General features: G+C 43.8%; 1 protein-coding gene across 3 annotated transcripts in view; it reads left to right on the plus strand.

Moving 5' to 3' along the window:
* AK9 (adenylate kinase 9) overlaps positions 1-13,258 on the plus strand; it is an 89,284-nt gene that overhangs the window by 60,420 nt on the left and 15,606 nt on the right. For all 3 annotated transcript variants that reach the window (XM_073220798.1, XM_073220797.1, XM_073220796.1), the window contains 4 exons: positions 1,784-2,003; positions 5,627-5,692; positions 11,180-11,386; positions 11,697-11,915. In XM_073220798.1, coding sequence (XP_073076899.1) covers positions 1,784-2,003; positions 5,627-5,692; positions 11,180-11,386; positions 11,697-11,915 — 712 coding nt within the window. The remainder of the gene's footprint in view (positions 1-1,783; positions 2,004-5,626; positions 5,693-11,179; positions 11,387-11,696; positions 11,916-13,258) is intronic.

Raw genomic sequence — 13,258 nt, forward strand, 5'->3', positions numbered from 1 at the left:
TAGATTATAAGTCATTAATTTTAATTCTAATTTCCTATTTCCTAAATTAGATAAAAAATTGTAGTAACCTTAGGCAGGTTACCTGCACAGGTAACCTTTAGGCAGGTAGCAACATAGTTATGGATTGTTCTTCATTAATTTAGCTACCGATCTTATACCATACATTAAAAAAAAGCGTATGGATGGAAAAATTAAAACCTATATTATAAAAGCCTAAATAAAATAGCTGAATATTATGCAACCATTAAGCATGATAATGAAGAATTTGTTAGAACTAAAGAAATGTTTTATTTAGTGTTAAGTTCAAAAAGAAGCTACAAAGCTATTTATAATATGGTAAAGAGATGGGCACATGAACAAACTGGGAAAAAACAGAACAAAATGGCATAACCTCTGGGATATGAGATCATGGGTAATTTTGCCTTTTTTCATACTTTTTCTCTATTTTCCAATTTTTCTAAATTTTTGCAGTTTTCATAATCAGGGAAAAAATCAGCACATTTTAAAAAGGCTATTGCATTAGTCCTGGAGAGAGATAATAAGGCCTGAGCAAGGTGCAGCCACGGAAATGTGGGCGCAGAAGAGGGCATGCCGGGACGTGGCCAGCACGTTGAGAGGCAAGCAGGAATTGAGGGAACAGTCCGGGTGGTCTCCGAAGCCTGGCCCCCAGTGCTAGTGAGCCAGAGGACGAGCAGCCGGAGGGGTGGCGGCGAGCGGGGTTTTTGACGGTACAATGTCCGCGGTCCCTGAAGGGCGCTCTGATGGAGAGACTAAGCAGCTTTTTAAAATTCTGAATTGAAACTCAGAAGAGTTGCTAGTACAGAAGCACAGGCTTAGAAGTGAGTGACAGGGGTGACAGCTGCGACGCGGGAATGGGACTGTCCCTCACAGAAGAGACTAGGCTGAAGGCATCTCTAAAGAAAAGGACACATACCTTAGGGCCAGTTAAGGAAATGTGCCCCTTGTAGGCTAGGACACATTTTAAATGCCAGTTAAGGGCTGAAACTGTCAACTGTTCATATTAAGAAGAAACATATTTAAATATAAATATTTAAAACAAACTTGTATTAAATACAAATACTTAAAATTATAGGTAACAGGATAAACTCTTACTCAGAAGGAGACAGCATTGACTGTCTGTGAACTAAACAAAGTTAAACAAAGCCTGGTTGTTTTATAAGGACTTGTTAAGGAAAACATTAACATTCTAGCTACTTTTATGCTCCTTAACATGTTATCCTACTTGGGCAACTTTGATAATCCTACTTGAGTGTGATCACCTTACCCATAATAGTCAGGATATATATGTTAATAATTGTCATTGGTCACAAGGGGACTTGGGGAGTTGGGTATGAACCGTCCCATGGGGGATGCGTCATCAAGAGGAGAACCATGGAGGGGCAGACCCCACCCAAGGTGGCTGCCAGGCCCACCTGCACATAAAGGGTGGCACAGGCAGCAGCCTGGGTACCCCCACCCCCCGAGCAGAGGCCTGATTTTCTCTTAATTTTTCATCAAATATTAAGACTATTTATAATCAAAGAGAACTTGTCGATACTTTAAACATAAGTATAAAATCTTACAATTTTAATCTAATTCAACATATTTGAGAGAAGAAACACCATGTTTACAGAAATAGAAACATTAAAAGAAATAAAAGATTTCATGTAAACTCTTTATTCATTACACATCTTAAAGTTGAGATTTATGAATACTTTTTTCATTTTAAGTGAATATTTACAATATTTAAGCAACTAAAGTAAATTATAAAATTTCCACCTAGTTCCACAGGTTTTGTATTGGATGGTTTCCCACGACACCCTGAAGAGGCTCAGTTTCTAGGGGACTATGGATTTTTCCCAGATGCTGCTGTTTTTATACAAGTTGATGATCAAGATATTTCTGATCGCCTCCTTCCTTCACAAATGGAAAAGTGGAAACTGAAACAAAAGAAGAAATTAGAAAGGAAAAAGCTCATCAAGGAAATGAAGGCAAAAATCAGGGTATGTATCCAGTAAAAAGGTAGATTCGCTGAGCACCTATTCAGTTCACAAAGCAGTGTTTGCAACAATGTAGTTTCCTGATTTATATACCACAGTCAATATGAAAACACTTTTCATCAACAGTAAAACTTTATAATTAAAAAGTTAAGAATTATTTAAAGTCTGTGTGATCATCAACACTTTCATGCTTCTCTCTCCAAGGCAGATAAAACTGAAGATAGTGGCCACCCCAGGGTGTCCCTCTACCAGACCCAGGAGTGAGGTGGGAGGACCCACAGGCAGAGTCAGTGGCTTTCACTAGCTCCTGGAATGACGACATCCTCTATCAAAGCCGTATCAGCCTATAGGGAAACATCTAGAGATTAGCTCAGAACAACTTTCCTAAAACTACAATTGGGGGAGTATTCCATAAAATGTTCAAAAGTGTCATAGGGCACCCAGCAATTCCACTCATAAGCATCTAACAGAGGCAAAAACAGGTCCATGTGAAAAGTTGCATATGAATGTTCATAACAGCACTATTCATAGTAGCCAAAAAGTGCAAACGGTCCGATATCCATCAACTGATGGATGGACAAAATGCAGCACCTCCAGGTAGGGTGCCCTGGGTTCTGGCCCAAGCTGGCAATGAACCCGCCTCCTCGAGGGACACACCGGCTCTTCACAAGGCAGTTCCCTCTGGAAGAAGACCAGGAACTAGCTGAGTGACTCCTCACACCAGGCGAACAAGGAAATACCCGCGTTGCCGACATCACGGCCAGGTCCAGTCAGCCTGTGCTGGCTGCGACCCTTCTTACGCATCCCGTGCCCTCAACCACTGTGAGCCGCTGAGGACCAAGAGGGCAGCTTGGGTAAATCACAGAGGTTTCAGAGATAGCCAAGACCTCAGGTGCTTCTCCCACGCAAGACCCCTCTGTCAAGACGGGAGAGGACGCTGTCTTACTGAATATGCAGAAACCAACACAGAGTCAAAGAAAATGAAGAAACAGACCGATGTTCTGAACAAAAGAACAAGATAAAACCCCAGAACCAGATCTCACTATAAAGGGGAGGTAAGTGATTCACCTGATGAAGAATTCAAAATAATGGTCATGAAGATGCTCACCAAAGTCAGGAGAACAATGCATGAGTAAAGGGAGGGTTTCAACAAAGAGAAAATACAAGAAAGGACCAACCAGGCGTCACAGAGCTGAAGAACAATAACTGAGCTGAAAAGTTCAGTAGAGAATTTTTTCTAATTCAATAGCAGACTAGACACACAGATCAATGAAACAGAGTGAGAGTCCAGAAATAATCCCACACATGACATATGTATATCCCCACATATATCAGCAGTTAACTTACAACAAGGTATACAGTGGGATAGGACAGTCTCTCCAATAAATGGTGTTGGGGAAACCAGACAGCTACATGCAAAAGAATGAAACTGGGCCCCTACCTCTCTCATATTAGACACAAAAATCAACTCAAACTGGATTAAAGACTTGTACATAAGACCTGAAACCATAAAACAGGAAAACACAGGGCATAAGCTCCTCAACATTTATCTTGGCAATGATTTTCTTGGATTTGACACCAAAAGCAAGAGTCAGTAAGCAGGAAGATACCAAACTAAAAAGTTTCTGCACAACAAAGGAAACCATCAACGAAATGAAAAGACTGTCTACCAAGTGGGAGGAAATACTTGGAAATCATGTATCTGAGAAGGAGTCTATATCCAAAATATATAAAGAACTCATGCAACTCAACAGCAAGAAAGCAAACAATTCAATTAAAATATGGGCAGATGAACTGAGTAGACATCGTCCCGAAGAAGACATACCAGTGGCAATAGGTACATTAAGAGGTGCTCCACGTCACTCACCATCAGGGAGATGCAGATAACCCGTGAGACATCAGCGCACACCTGCTAGAATGGCTGTCATCGAATGTGCTGAGTATGCTGTGGAGAGAAGTGAACCCTTTGCACTGTCGGCAAGAATATAAATGGGTGCAGCCACTATGGAAAGCAGTATGGAGGCTCCTCAAAAAGTATAAAACAGACCTGCCATATGGTCCCATAATCCCACTTCTGGGTATCTATCCAAAGGCAACCGAAACAGGGTATCAAAGAGATACCTGCACCCCCGTGTTCTTTGCACATTGTTCACAGTTGCCAAGATACGGGCATCACCTAAGTGTCTTGTTGGTGGGTGAGTGAATAAAAAGCCACAAGAAAGAAGGAAACCCTGCCGGTGGCAAAACCATGGATGGACCTCAAGGGCGTTAGGCGAGGTGAAATTAGCCAGCCAGCCAGCCAAATACCGTGTGGTATCACCTGTATGTGGGATCTTCATGGAAGTCAGGCTCATGGAATCACAGTAGAAAGTGGCTGGCAAGGGCTGGCAGGTAGGGGAAGTGGGGAGAGGTTGATAAAAGGGTACAAAGTTTCAGCTGTAAGATGAGTACAATCTGAGAGTCTGATTCATAATATGGGGCAGCTGTAGTTGCTACACTGTGTTGTATAATCAAAATTTGCTGAGGGTGGAACCTAAATGTTCTCACACAAAAACAGGATACTTATGTGATGGACGTGTTAATTAGCTAAATGGGAGGGGTCTTTTCACAATGCGTACATACATCAAATCATCACAGCACAGACTCTAAATGTCTTACCAGTTTAGAACGCTAGATAGATAAATAAATAAATGGTATGCCCATGGGAGGAAGGTTCAGGGAGACGTATCTCATTATTAATGAGATTCCAAAGAACCAAGATCGAAGGCCGTGAGCTACTCATCAGTAGATAAGCACAGACTGAGCAGCCGCTTGGCAGGGATCGGGCAGGTGGAAGCTCTGTGCTTCGAGAGCTAATCAGTTGATCCCAATTTTGAAAGAGTACGGCATAAATTATTTAATGCGTGCTCACAACTCATTCTCATTAAATTACAGATGAAGCGTTAAAACTGAAGTTCCTCTTTCACGGTTCAGACACAGTCGCCAGATTCTTTTCCTCTCGGGGTTAGCCAGAGAAATCCCTTCCAGCGTCCTGCCAGCCGCCCTTCGCTCCAGCACACGGAGGCTGCGTGTCCCAGGGCACCCCTGTCCCGCATGGCACTGGGGCCGGCCGAGTGCTCGGCCCCCCAAGAGCCGCGGAGGTTCGCGAACTGCACGCCCCCTGGCCGTGTGACGCCGCGTGAGTCGAGCCCTCCGACGGGTCGGCTCCCCTGTGGAGGGCTTGACGCCGCCTGCCTTGCTGGGATAGGCTGGTGTGACTTCATAGTATGGTGAAAGATCATCAAATGTCTTCTACAAGGTGCCTCCAAGTATTTCCCTATTTTCCATGTACAAAATACACCTCTCCACCAAAAATGAACTAATAAGTAATAAGTTTAGTTCTAAAGCTCGGGGGAAGGGTGACTGACCCTGAGCACCGTCCCTCACTCTGGAGGGAAACAGCTGACGAAGAGGCCCCGCGGTGCGAGGACGCGGTGACATGATCGCCACCATCACACGCTTCTCTGGACACTTCACCATCCTTCCCACCAGTTGTTATTCCCGCTTTGGGAAACCACATCTATTGATACGTAACAAGTAATTTTATCATTATCTGTTAAGGATTTCAATGTTTCTTTCTTTAACAGGATGATATGATTTCTAAAAGAAGGGCTGAACTTATAGCAGAGCGTGAGAAAAACCAAAGAGCAGAGGTAAGTAAATAAAATCGCCCTTTTTTAAGCAGGGCAGCCTTATTTCTGCAGTGCAAAATAATAACATGCACTGAAGAACATCCGGCAAGAAACAGTGCTTATGTGCGAATAGTGAGATTACGTATCATTTTTATTTTCTTTATACTTTTGGTTACTCCGTAGCTGTTTACAGGGACTTTTTATTATTTTTGTCATCAGAAAAGTGAACATTTTTAAAGAAAGCCACAAATTCACCATGTAACACCGCACTCTGCTTCCTTGGGATTTTCGTTTCCACCTTTGGCGCTTCCAGCTCACGCGGCAGGAGACGCGCTGGGCGCTTGGGGCTCAGGTCTAGACAGCCTGTGCCGTCGGGCGGGAACTAAAACGTACATTATTTCGAGGTAAAGAACGGAACGGGCAGAGCCTGGGGACCCTCGCAGCACTGCGCTGCCCAGGTCCAACTGCCAGGCCACAACCACCCCTGCGGCCTTCTCCGGGGGAGGCAGAGTGCAGAGACCCAAAGGCCTGTGTGCACGGGGCACCCCAGGCCAGAGCAGAAGGCAGACGCGCACATGGGTGCACAAGGCACTGAAAGCCAGGTGGTCTGGAGTAGTGTCGAAACTCGGCCCCAGAAGGCAGCCTGGCCCCCGGGGGTCTCCTGAGTTGTTAATCTGTGTTGTTTTTCTCTAGCTGCTCTCAAGAAATTCACCGTTATCTTTGCTTTTCAGCAGTTTAATCATGACACACCCACATGTCATTTCCTTCATATTTATCTAGTTTGGGGTTCACTAATCTTCTTTAATCTATAAATTTATGTCTTTCACTACATTTGAGAAAACTTTGAACAATATATCTTCAAATATTTTTTCCAACCCATTTGCTCTCTGTCTTCCCTTTCTGAAAATCAATTGCACGTAGATTAGATCTTTCATATTGTTCCATATAGCCCTGTTAATTTTAATTTTTTAAAACTGTTAGTTATATCAGTCTTTGTTCTTTGTTCTTCAAGTTGGACAATTTCTATTGATCCATCATCGAATTCACTTATTCTTCCCTCTGTCCTCTCCATTCTATTGTTAAACCCATCCAGCTTTTTTAAATTTCAAATATTGTACTTTTTGGTTCTAAAATTTCTAGTTGGTTTGTTTTTATATTTTTTATTTCCCTCCTGAGATTTCTTACCTTTTCATTTATTATGAGGGTATTCCCCTTGTCCTCATTGACTGTAATAACTGCTTTAAAGTTCTTGTTTAGTGACTCCAACATCCAGACTGGGTGTTTGATGATTAGCTTTCCTCTCAAGAAGGGGTCACACACCTCATGAACTTTCATGTTTTGAGTAATTTTGGATTCTGTCATGAAAATGTGAATGTTGTGTTTTAGAAAATCTGGCTTCTGCTACAAATGTCCAAAGAGGGCTGATGACTTTGTTTTTGCACCTGCAAACTGCCCTGCCTGCAGTGGGTGTCAGCTCAGTTTGTGCTGTGAGCGAGGTGCTGTATGTGCGTGGCTCAGAGATTAGCCGGGGGCTTGCACAATCTTCACGCACGGAATCTGGTGCCCGCTTCTCTGCCTCCCTCAACTCCGGGCTCTGCCCTCACTCTCCAGGGCCCTGGTTGTGCCTCCTTCCCCAGCTGCTTCAGCTGCGAAGGCTGCAAGCTTCTATCAGAGTTTTAGTGTCCTGCACGACCACCACTCCAGTGGGGGCTGCTCTCTGAGCAAATGCACAGAATCGGGGAACTCACTCTAAACCAGCTGCTCCTACAAAATTTTCCTGATCTCCTTGAATGAGGGCCGGGTGTGTGTGTGTGTGTGTGTGTGCGCGCGCCAGCCAGAGGCTAAATGAATCTGTTCCTTCATGTTGGAGGCAGATCTCTGAAACCATGCATTTTAGAATACGTATCTCCTGACATAAGCAATAAAAGAAATAATATGTTAGGAAAAAAAGCACTGCTCCAAAAGAGAAAATTGCCATTTATAGAAAAATGAAACCATTTTTCCCTAGGGAGAACTAATCTATTTGTCTCTCAGATGGTCTACTGTGAAGATTTTGGGACATTAACCTTTAAAAAATACAACATTTGGTACTGAAGGACCAAGACAAAGCAATATAATAAAATTAATTACATGCATGTTGAAAAGAAAGAATACTATTTGCATATAAGTTGATTATCTAGAAAGTTTGAGAGGGTTCCCTTCCAAAAAATTATTTAAAGCTGCCCCCATCAGCTCCTCACTGTAGCAGTGACATTTGCCCCCATGAAGAAAAAGGTTAATGAAGTAATTAAATAATCTATCCAGAAGGTGCTAGGTGCCACTGAATATTAGCAAACCCAACCTGCCTGTCTCATCTCTTCCTCTCTCTTAAATGGAAGCAGGTTACAGCCTGCTCTGCTCACACACCAGAGCTGGCAGTTGCTCTGAGTTAATCGGCTTAGTTCTTCATTCCTAATAATGAGGTTGGTCAAGAGGGATTACCACACACCTGAGGACAGTTATCAACACAAAGAAAAAGGTGAACAAACAGAACAATTGACCCTCAGATGCATAAACAATCCAGGAAACAATATTAAACATGTAAAAAATTCCAGTTTCCCTCAGATAATTCAAAAACTTGTATCTATGAAACAAAAACAGGATGCTATGAAAAATCAGCAAAAAAGGTTCATGTTACCTAAACTTAAATTGATTGAAGTTGAATAGAAATAATAGAAGGAAAGAGCAAAGAATTTTCACAAATATGGAACAAGAACAAGAGAGAGAAAATATGAAAGAAAAAACTAGACATATGTGGGGCCAATACAGGGGGTCAGCACCCACCGTGCATTTCAGACATCAACATGCATTTCAAAAAAGTGAAAAGAGGGAAAATATAGGAGGAAATAATTTAAGAACTATCAAAAGAAAAGTTCCCAGAGAGAAGAGGATCATTGACCTGAAAGGGCTCAATGAATGCCAAGCAGAATAAATAAAAAGATGCATTAGACACCTCCTCGTGAAATTTGGGCTTGTTATTGAGAAGACCTTAACTTTCTAAAATGAATAAAATGTGGCTAAGCTCTGCATCAGACTGCTCACCAATCCTGACTGACAGAAGACAAAGACAATGCCTTCAAAATTCTGAGTGAAAATGATTTTCGACTTAGAATTCTGCACCTAGCCAAACTATTTATAATGTGTGAGGATTAAGTAGAAACATTTTCAGGTAATTAAGATCTTTGAAAACTAGCCTTTTGTATGTACTTTCTGAAAAAAGTAACCAATTAATGTGGTAAATAATGCTTCCTCAGTCTGCCAAACAAAGCCCAGAAATATGGGGATAAGAGAAGAACAAGAACAGTATTACCCAAACAAAGGGCAAGTTAAAACTCATGATTTGGAATAAGGAAAAATAATATTTGACCTTGATACTTGAAACATTCTCCTTAGAATGGCATGTGTTTCTTGATACGGGGTCTCACGCCCTCCGCCAGTATCTGTGGCTGTAGTGAATAAGGGTCTGTAATTAAAATATAGCAGGTGTTCTTTATTGGGTTTCCATTTTCAGGATCAAAGGCTGTTTGCTTTCAACTTTTAGGGTCAATTTCTACCTGAATCACTAAATACTTAACTGGTTACCAGACAGTAATGGAAATGTAATAACATTAGAGACAAAAATTTGGTAACTGAAAAGAGGGAAATGTGAAAGGAATAATAAGGACATCCTCTTGAGTTGTAGGAAATCAAACACACATCTAAAAATAATAAATAGAGAGTTGTCTAGTATTTAAAGTTATAGACACTCAACTGTAGAATTAAGATTTAAAAACAACTAAAAATGGAGAATAGACAGAAAAAGAAAAGAGAAATTTAAGTCAGCTAGATTTCTCATCATCACTAACAGAAAAGAGAAAAGAAATATCACCAGGGTCAAAAGTGGTGACCTCATACCGCCTCCTCTGTTACTTCCTGAGCTAGTATCTGTAGAAGAACAACAAATTGTCAAATGCAAGAATGGCAAAATAAAAATAGTGAGATGTGTGTTCTGTCACAGAAAGAAATTTAAATATATTGCTAGATTTTATTTTTAAAAAGCAAATCATAGAGTATAGAATGATGTATGTTCAAAATAAAATGTAACTGTGTGTGTCTGTCTGTCTGTAAGCATCTGAAAGGGTCCTAACCCAAACTTAACCAAAATCATTTCCAGGTAGGAGAGTGGCAACAGAGATGGGAGTGTGAAGGGGACTTTATACCCTGTGTAATGCTGTATAACTTTATCTTTATAGCAAAAAAATGAATTCCTTTTTAAACATATGTAGTTTATTTATTTTTTAATTAACCAGCAAGCTGGAGGAGCTGCACGCAGAGCCAGAGTCCGTGGAGTTGGTCTGGCGCTCAGGGGCCCCTCGCTGGTGCGGAGGGCTCATCCCACCTGCTTCCAACGATCCTTAGAAAATCCCATCTCAGGATTTTTTTGGTTAATGTCAAAATGTAAGAAAATGAAAAAGTAGTAAGAGAATCCAATGATTTCAAAAGTCAAATAAAAAAGAGCCAGAACTGAGAAACACTGCCCCCCAGGCAAGCTCCTTTTGGAGATACCAGAGCCTGGGCCCTGAGTGGGAACGGCCCCTGTCCCCTCATCCTCCCCCGAGCAGGTCCTGCACGTCCGAACCCCAGCCCCGGGCACTTTTTAAAGGAGCCAGGGTCTAATCAGAAAGATTAGGAAATGGTGAGTTAATCAGAAGTTTGCAGGAAGAGATAGAGAGAGGGCTTGGAGCTCTGGTTAGGGTGAGAGCCCCCATGGGGGAGAGCGAGGCCGGGCACCCCGGCCGCTGATGGGAGGCAGGGCTCCAACCGCGACGGAATCCTGCGGGAGCAGAGGGCGGGCAGCAGGGGTGGGTATAAAGCCTGCGCCTGACTAGGTACCGGTGCCCTGGCAGGGTCTTTAGTTCCCAGCCGTGCGCTCCTCTGGTGTCCTAGAGGGGCTGTACCTCCTGAGGGGCTCAGGCCGCGCGCTCCTAGTACAGCGCCTATTCCGAGGGACAAGAAGGGCCCGATGGCAGAGTAATGGCCGTGCTGGCTCTCGTTTGCATGCTTACCGTGTGCAGTAAGGGCACTGCACGTGTTAACTAGTTAATGCCCCCAGCAACCCTGTGGGGTGCGTGTATGGTTCCTGTTTTACCTGTTTCACGGATCTTGTCCAAGCTAACACAGCTAGTGCTCAATTTATAGTCAGAGTTGCGTTAAGTATTGTCCGTGGAGGCCATTAAGAACATGTAACAATGTGACAACCATAGGTGTAAAGAATAGTTAATATCTTGTCTATATTTATTTACGTGATCGCTATGATGTCAGTCTTAAAGGTTTTAGATTTCTGGATGCCAGATATGTAAGACGTTTCTCTATGCGATGATGTCGCCACCCCAGCCAGCACCCGGTTATCACAGTGTTCCAGGTGGTTAGCTGGCAGTCATTCGCTACGTATTTTGTAGGTGTAGTAAAGCGGAATGTTTTCTTCCTTAGACGGGGAAAGAAGATGAAGACATCGGCGAGGAAGAGCCCGAAGCAGAGGAAGATGGTATCGAGGACATGCTCGCAGACGAGTTTCCCAGGGGCGAGGACGAGGCCAGTGAGGGGGAGGAGGAGCAGGAGGCCCGCGCCCTGCGGCGCCTGGCAGGGGAGCTGGGGCAGAGATTCGAAGCAGATGCGAGGGCCTTACAAGCAGTACAGGTAAGTGCTTTCGTTTTTCGTAATTTAAATGAGAATGAAACAAAAGCAATTTGCTTTATGCCTTGGTTTCTGTTGAACATTTCAAAGGAAATGTGTATTCTAGAGCTAAATTCTCTGTAGTCAGCACCATTTACAAGTATGAAAACAAATAACTCAAGGGCCACATGGAAGCCACGTGAGGGGTTTAGCTGCCAAGGCGCAGCCACTTGAAGCTGAAAAGTACTGTCCTCCAGGCTGAAGTAGTCGGTCACCCGACACTACCAGGCATCTTCCCACTACAAATACGTGGTTTTATGATTATTTTCATCAGGAGGAATTTGACAAGTTTTTGATCCCAGTAATTCTCATTAACGGAGCTCGGAAGATCCACATTGTACAGCGTATGTTGACTACGAGACTGAAACCTCTGGTGGAGAATCGCGCGGGCATCTTTGAGAAATGTTACCCAGTAACCCCACACCTGGCCCAGGAAATGCTCAGCTTCACCTACAAGTTCATAAGTGCGTTTGGCTACTGGGACCCTGTGAAGGTAATGCCAGCAAATGCATCCGAAAGGCACGTTCTTTCTTTTATCTTTTTAAGTATGCCTAAAATGACACTGAACGACTTCAAAAATTGTGAGTATTGTACAGTAGTCTTAAGTAGCTATTAGAAACATGTGGCAGTTTTGTCTTCCTGAAGTGGGAGAAGCGACTGGAGGGTCTGCCTTCATCTGTTATGCTTGCCAGCTGAGTGACCTTGGGCACCTCTCTTGCCCTCTCTGAGCCATCCCCTGTGCATGGGAGCGTAGGGACAGTCCTTACTTTGCCATGTCTCTGCCCTGATCAAATGGGTTAATCACTGCAGGGGCCTGCAGCAGTGCTTGGCTTCTAGTCAGCGGTCAGGTGATAGAAGCTCCTGCTTGTATTAGCATGTGACGACTGCTGGTCACTGATAGAAAGCATTTTGGAGCACAGGACCTAGAGTGGAGTCACACACGGGTTACCTGAAACCTCCTTCCTGGCTGATACTGACACAGTCCCCGTCCTGCTTCGTGGCGCTTCTTAATCTTAGATGTGAGGGCATCAAGAGAGGCCTTGCAAATATCAGGCTGAAATAGAGAAGCGCTGTGAGAGCTCTCTAGCCATGCCCTGACCTTCCCTCGGAGATGGGCAAGAGGTAAGAAGCAGGCCGAGTCAGAATCCGGCTCAGGGAGAAAGAAACAACTCGTGTCCACACTGTACAAAATGTACAAAAATGCCCTGTGGAAAAATGTGCGCTTGGTCATAGGAAGGGTTTAGGCATCTAAATAGTCATTTTGCAGGGCTTTTGGGCATATCTCTGGCGTGACAATTTGGTATTTCTGATTTGACTACATCTTGGGTATTCTGACCTCAGGGGAGAAGGGATGCATACTAAATAATTTGGGCAATAGCAGAAACTACTGGAAAGAGTCACATGTAATCTGGGAATTTGAAATGGAGTCATTAAGCTTTCAGCTTTTCTTTTATTACCAAGTGTAAGAGATAGAGCAGACATTCCCACCCCACCCCTGAGCCTCACCTCACCCTGCCATTTATTTGCTCCCAGCCGTGCACTGCACTCCAGCCCAAGGATGGTGATGCACAATGCCGCTGGCCTGTGACAGCTATCTTGGAATAGCCCGGGGGGGAGCCCGTCCCCGTGCTGCCTGCGCCTCCTCTGTCGGTGCTCGGCCGGGCGGGGCTGAGGGGAGGAGACGGGACCCGCCTCCGTGGATCCGCAGCTCATCCTCACTGGTGCAAAGGCGGGCCCACGCCCACCCCCACCCCGCCCCATGCCTGCACCTCAGGTTGCCTTTTAGGTGTATTTTTCCCTTTTGGGGCTGCTCTTGCTGTTTACATGAGTGGAATT

Source organism: Manis javanica, chromosome 13 (assembly GCF_040802235.1).
Source record: "Manis javanica isolate MJ-LG chromosome 13, MJ_LKY, whole genome shotgun sequence".
Lineage (NCBI taxonomy): Eukaryota > Metazoa > Chordata > Mammalia > Pholidota > Manidae > Manis > Manis javanica.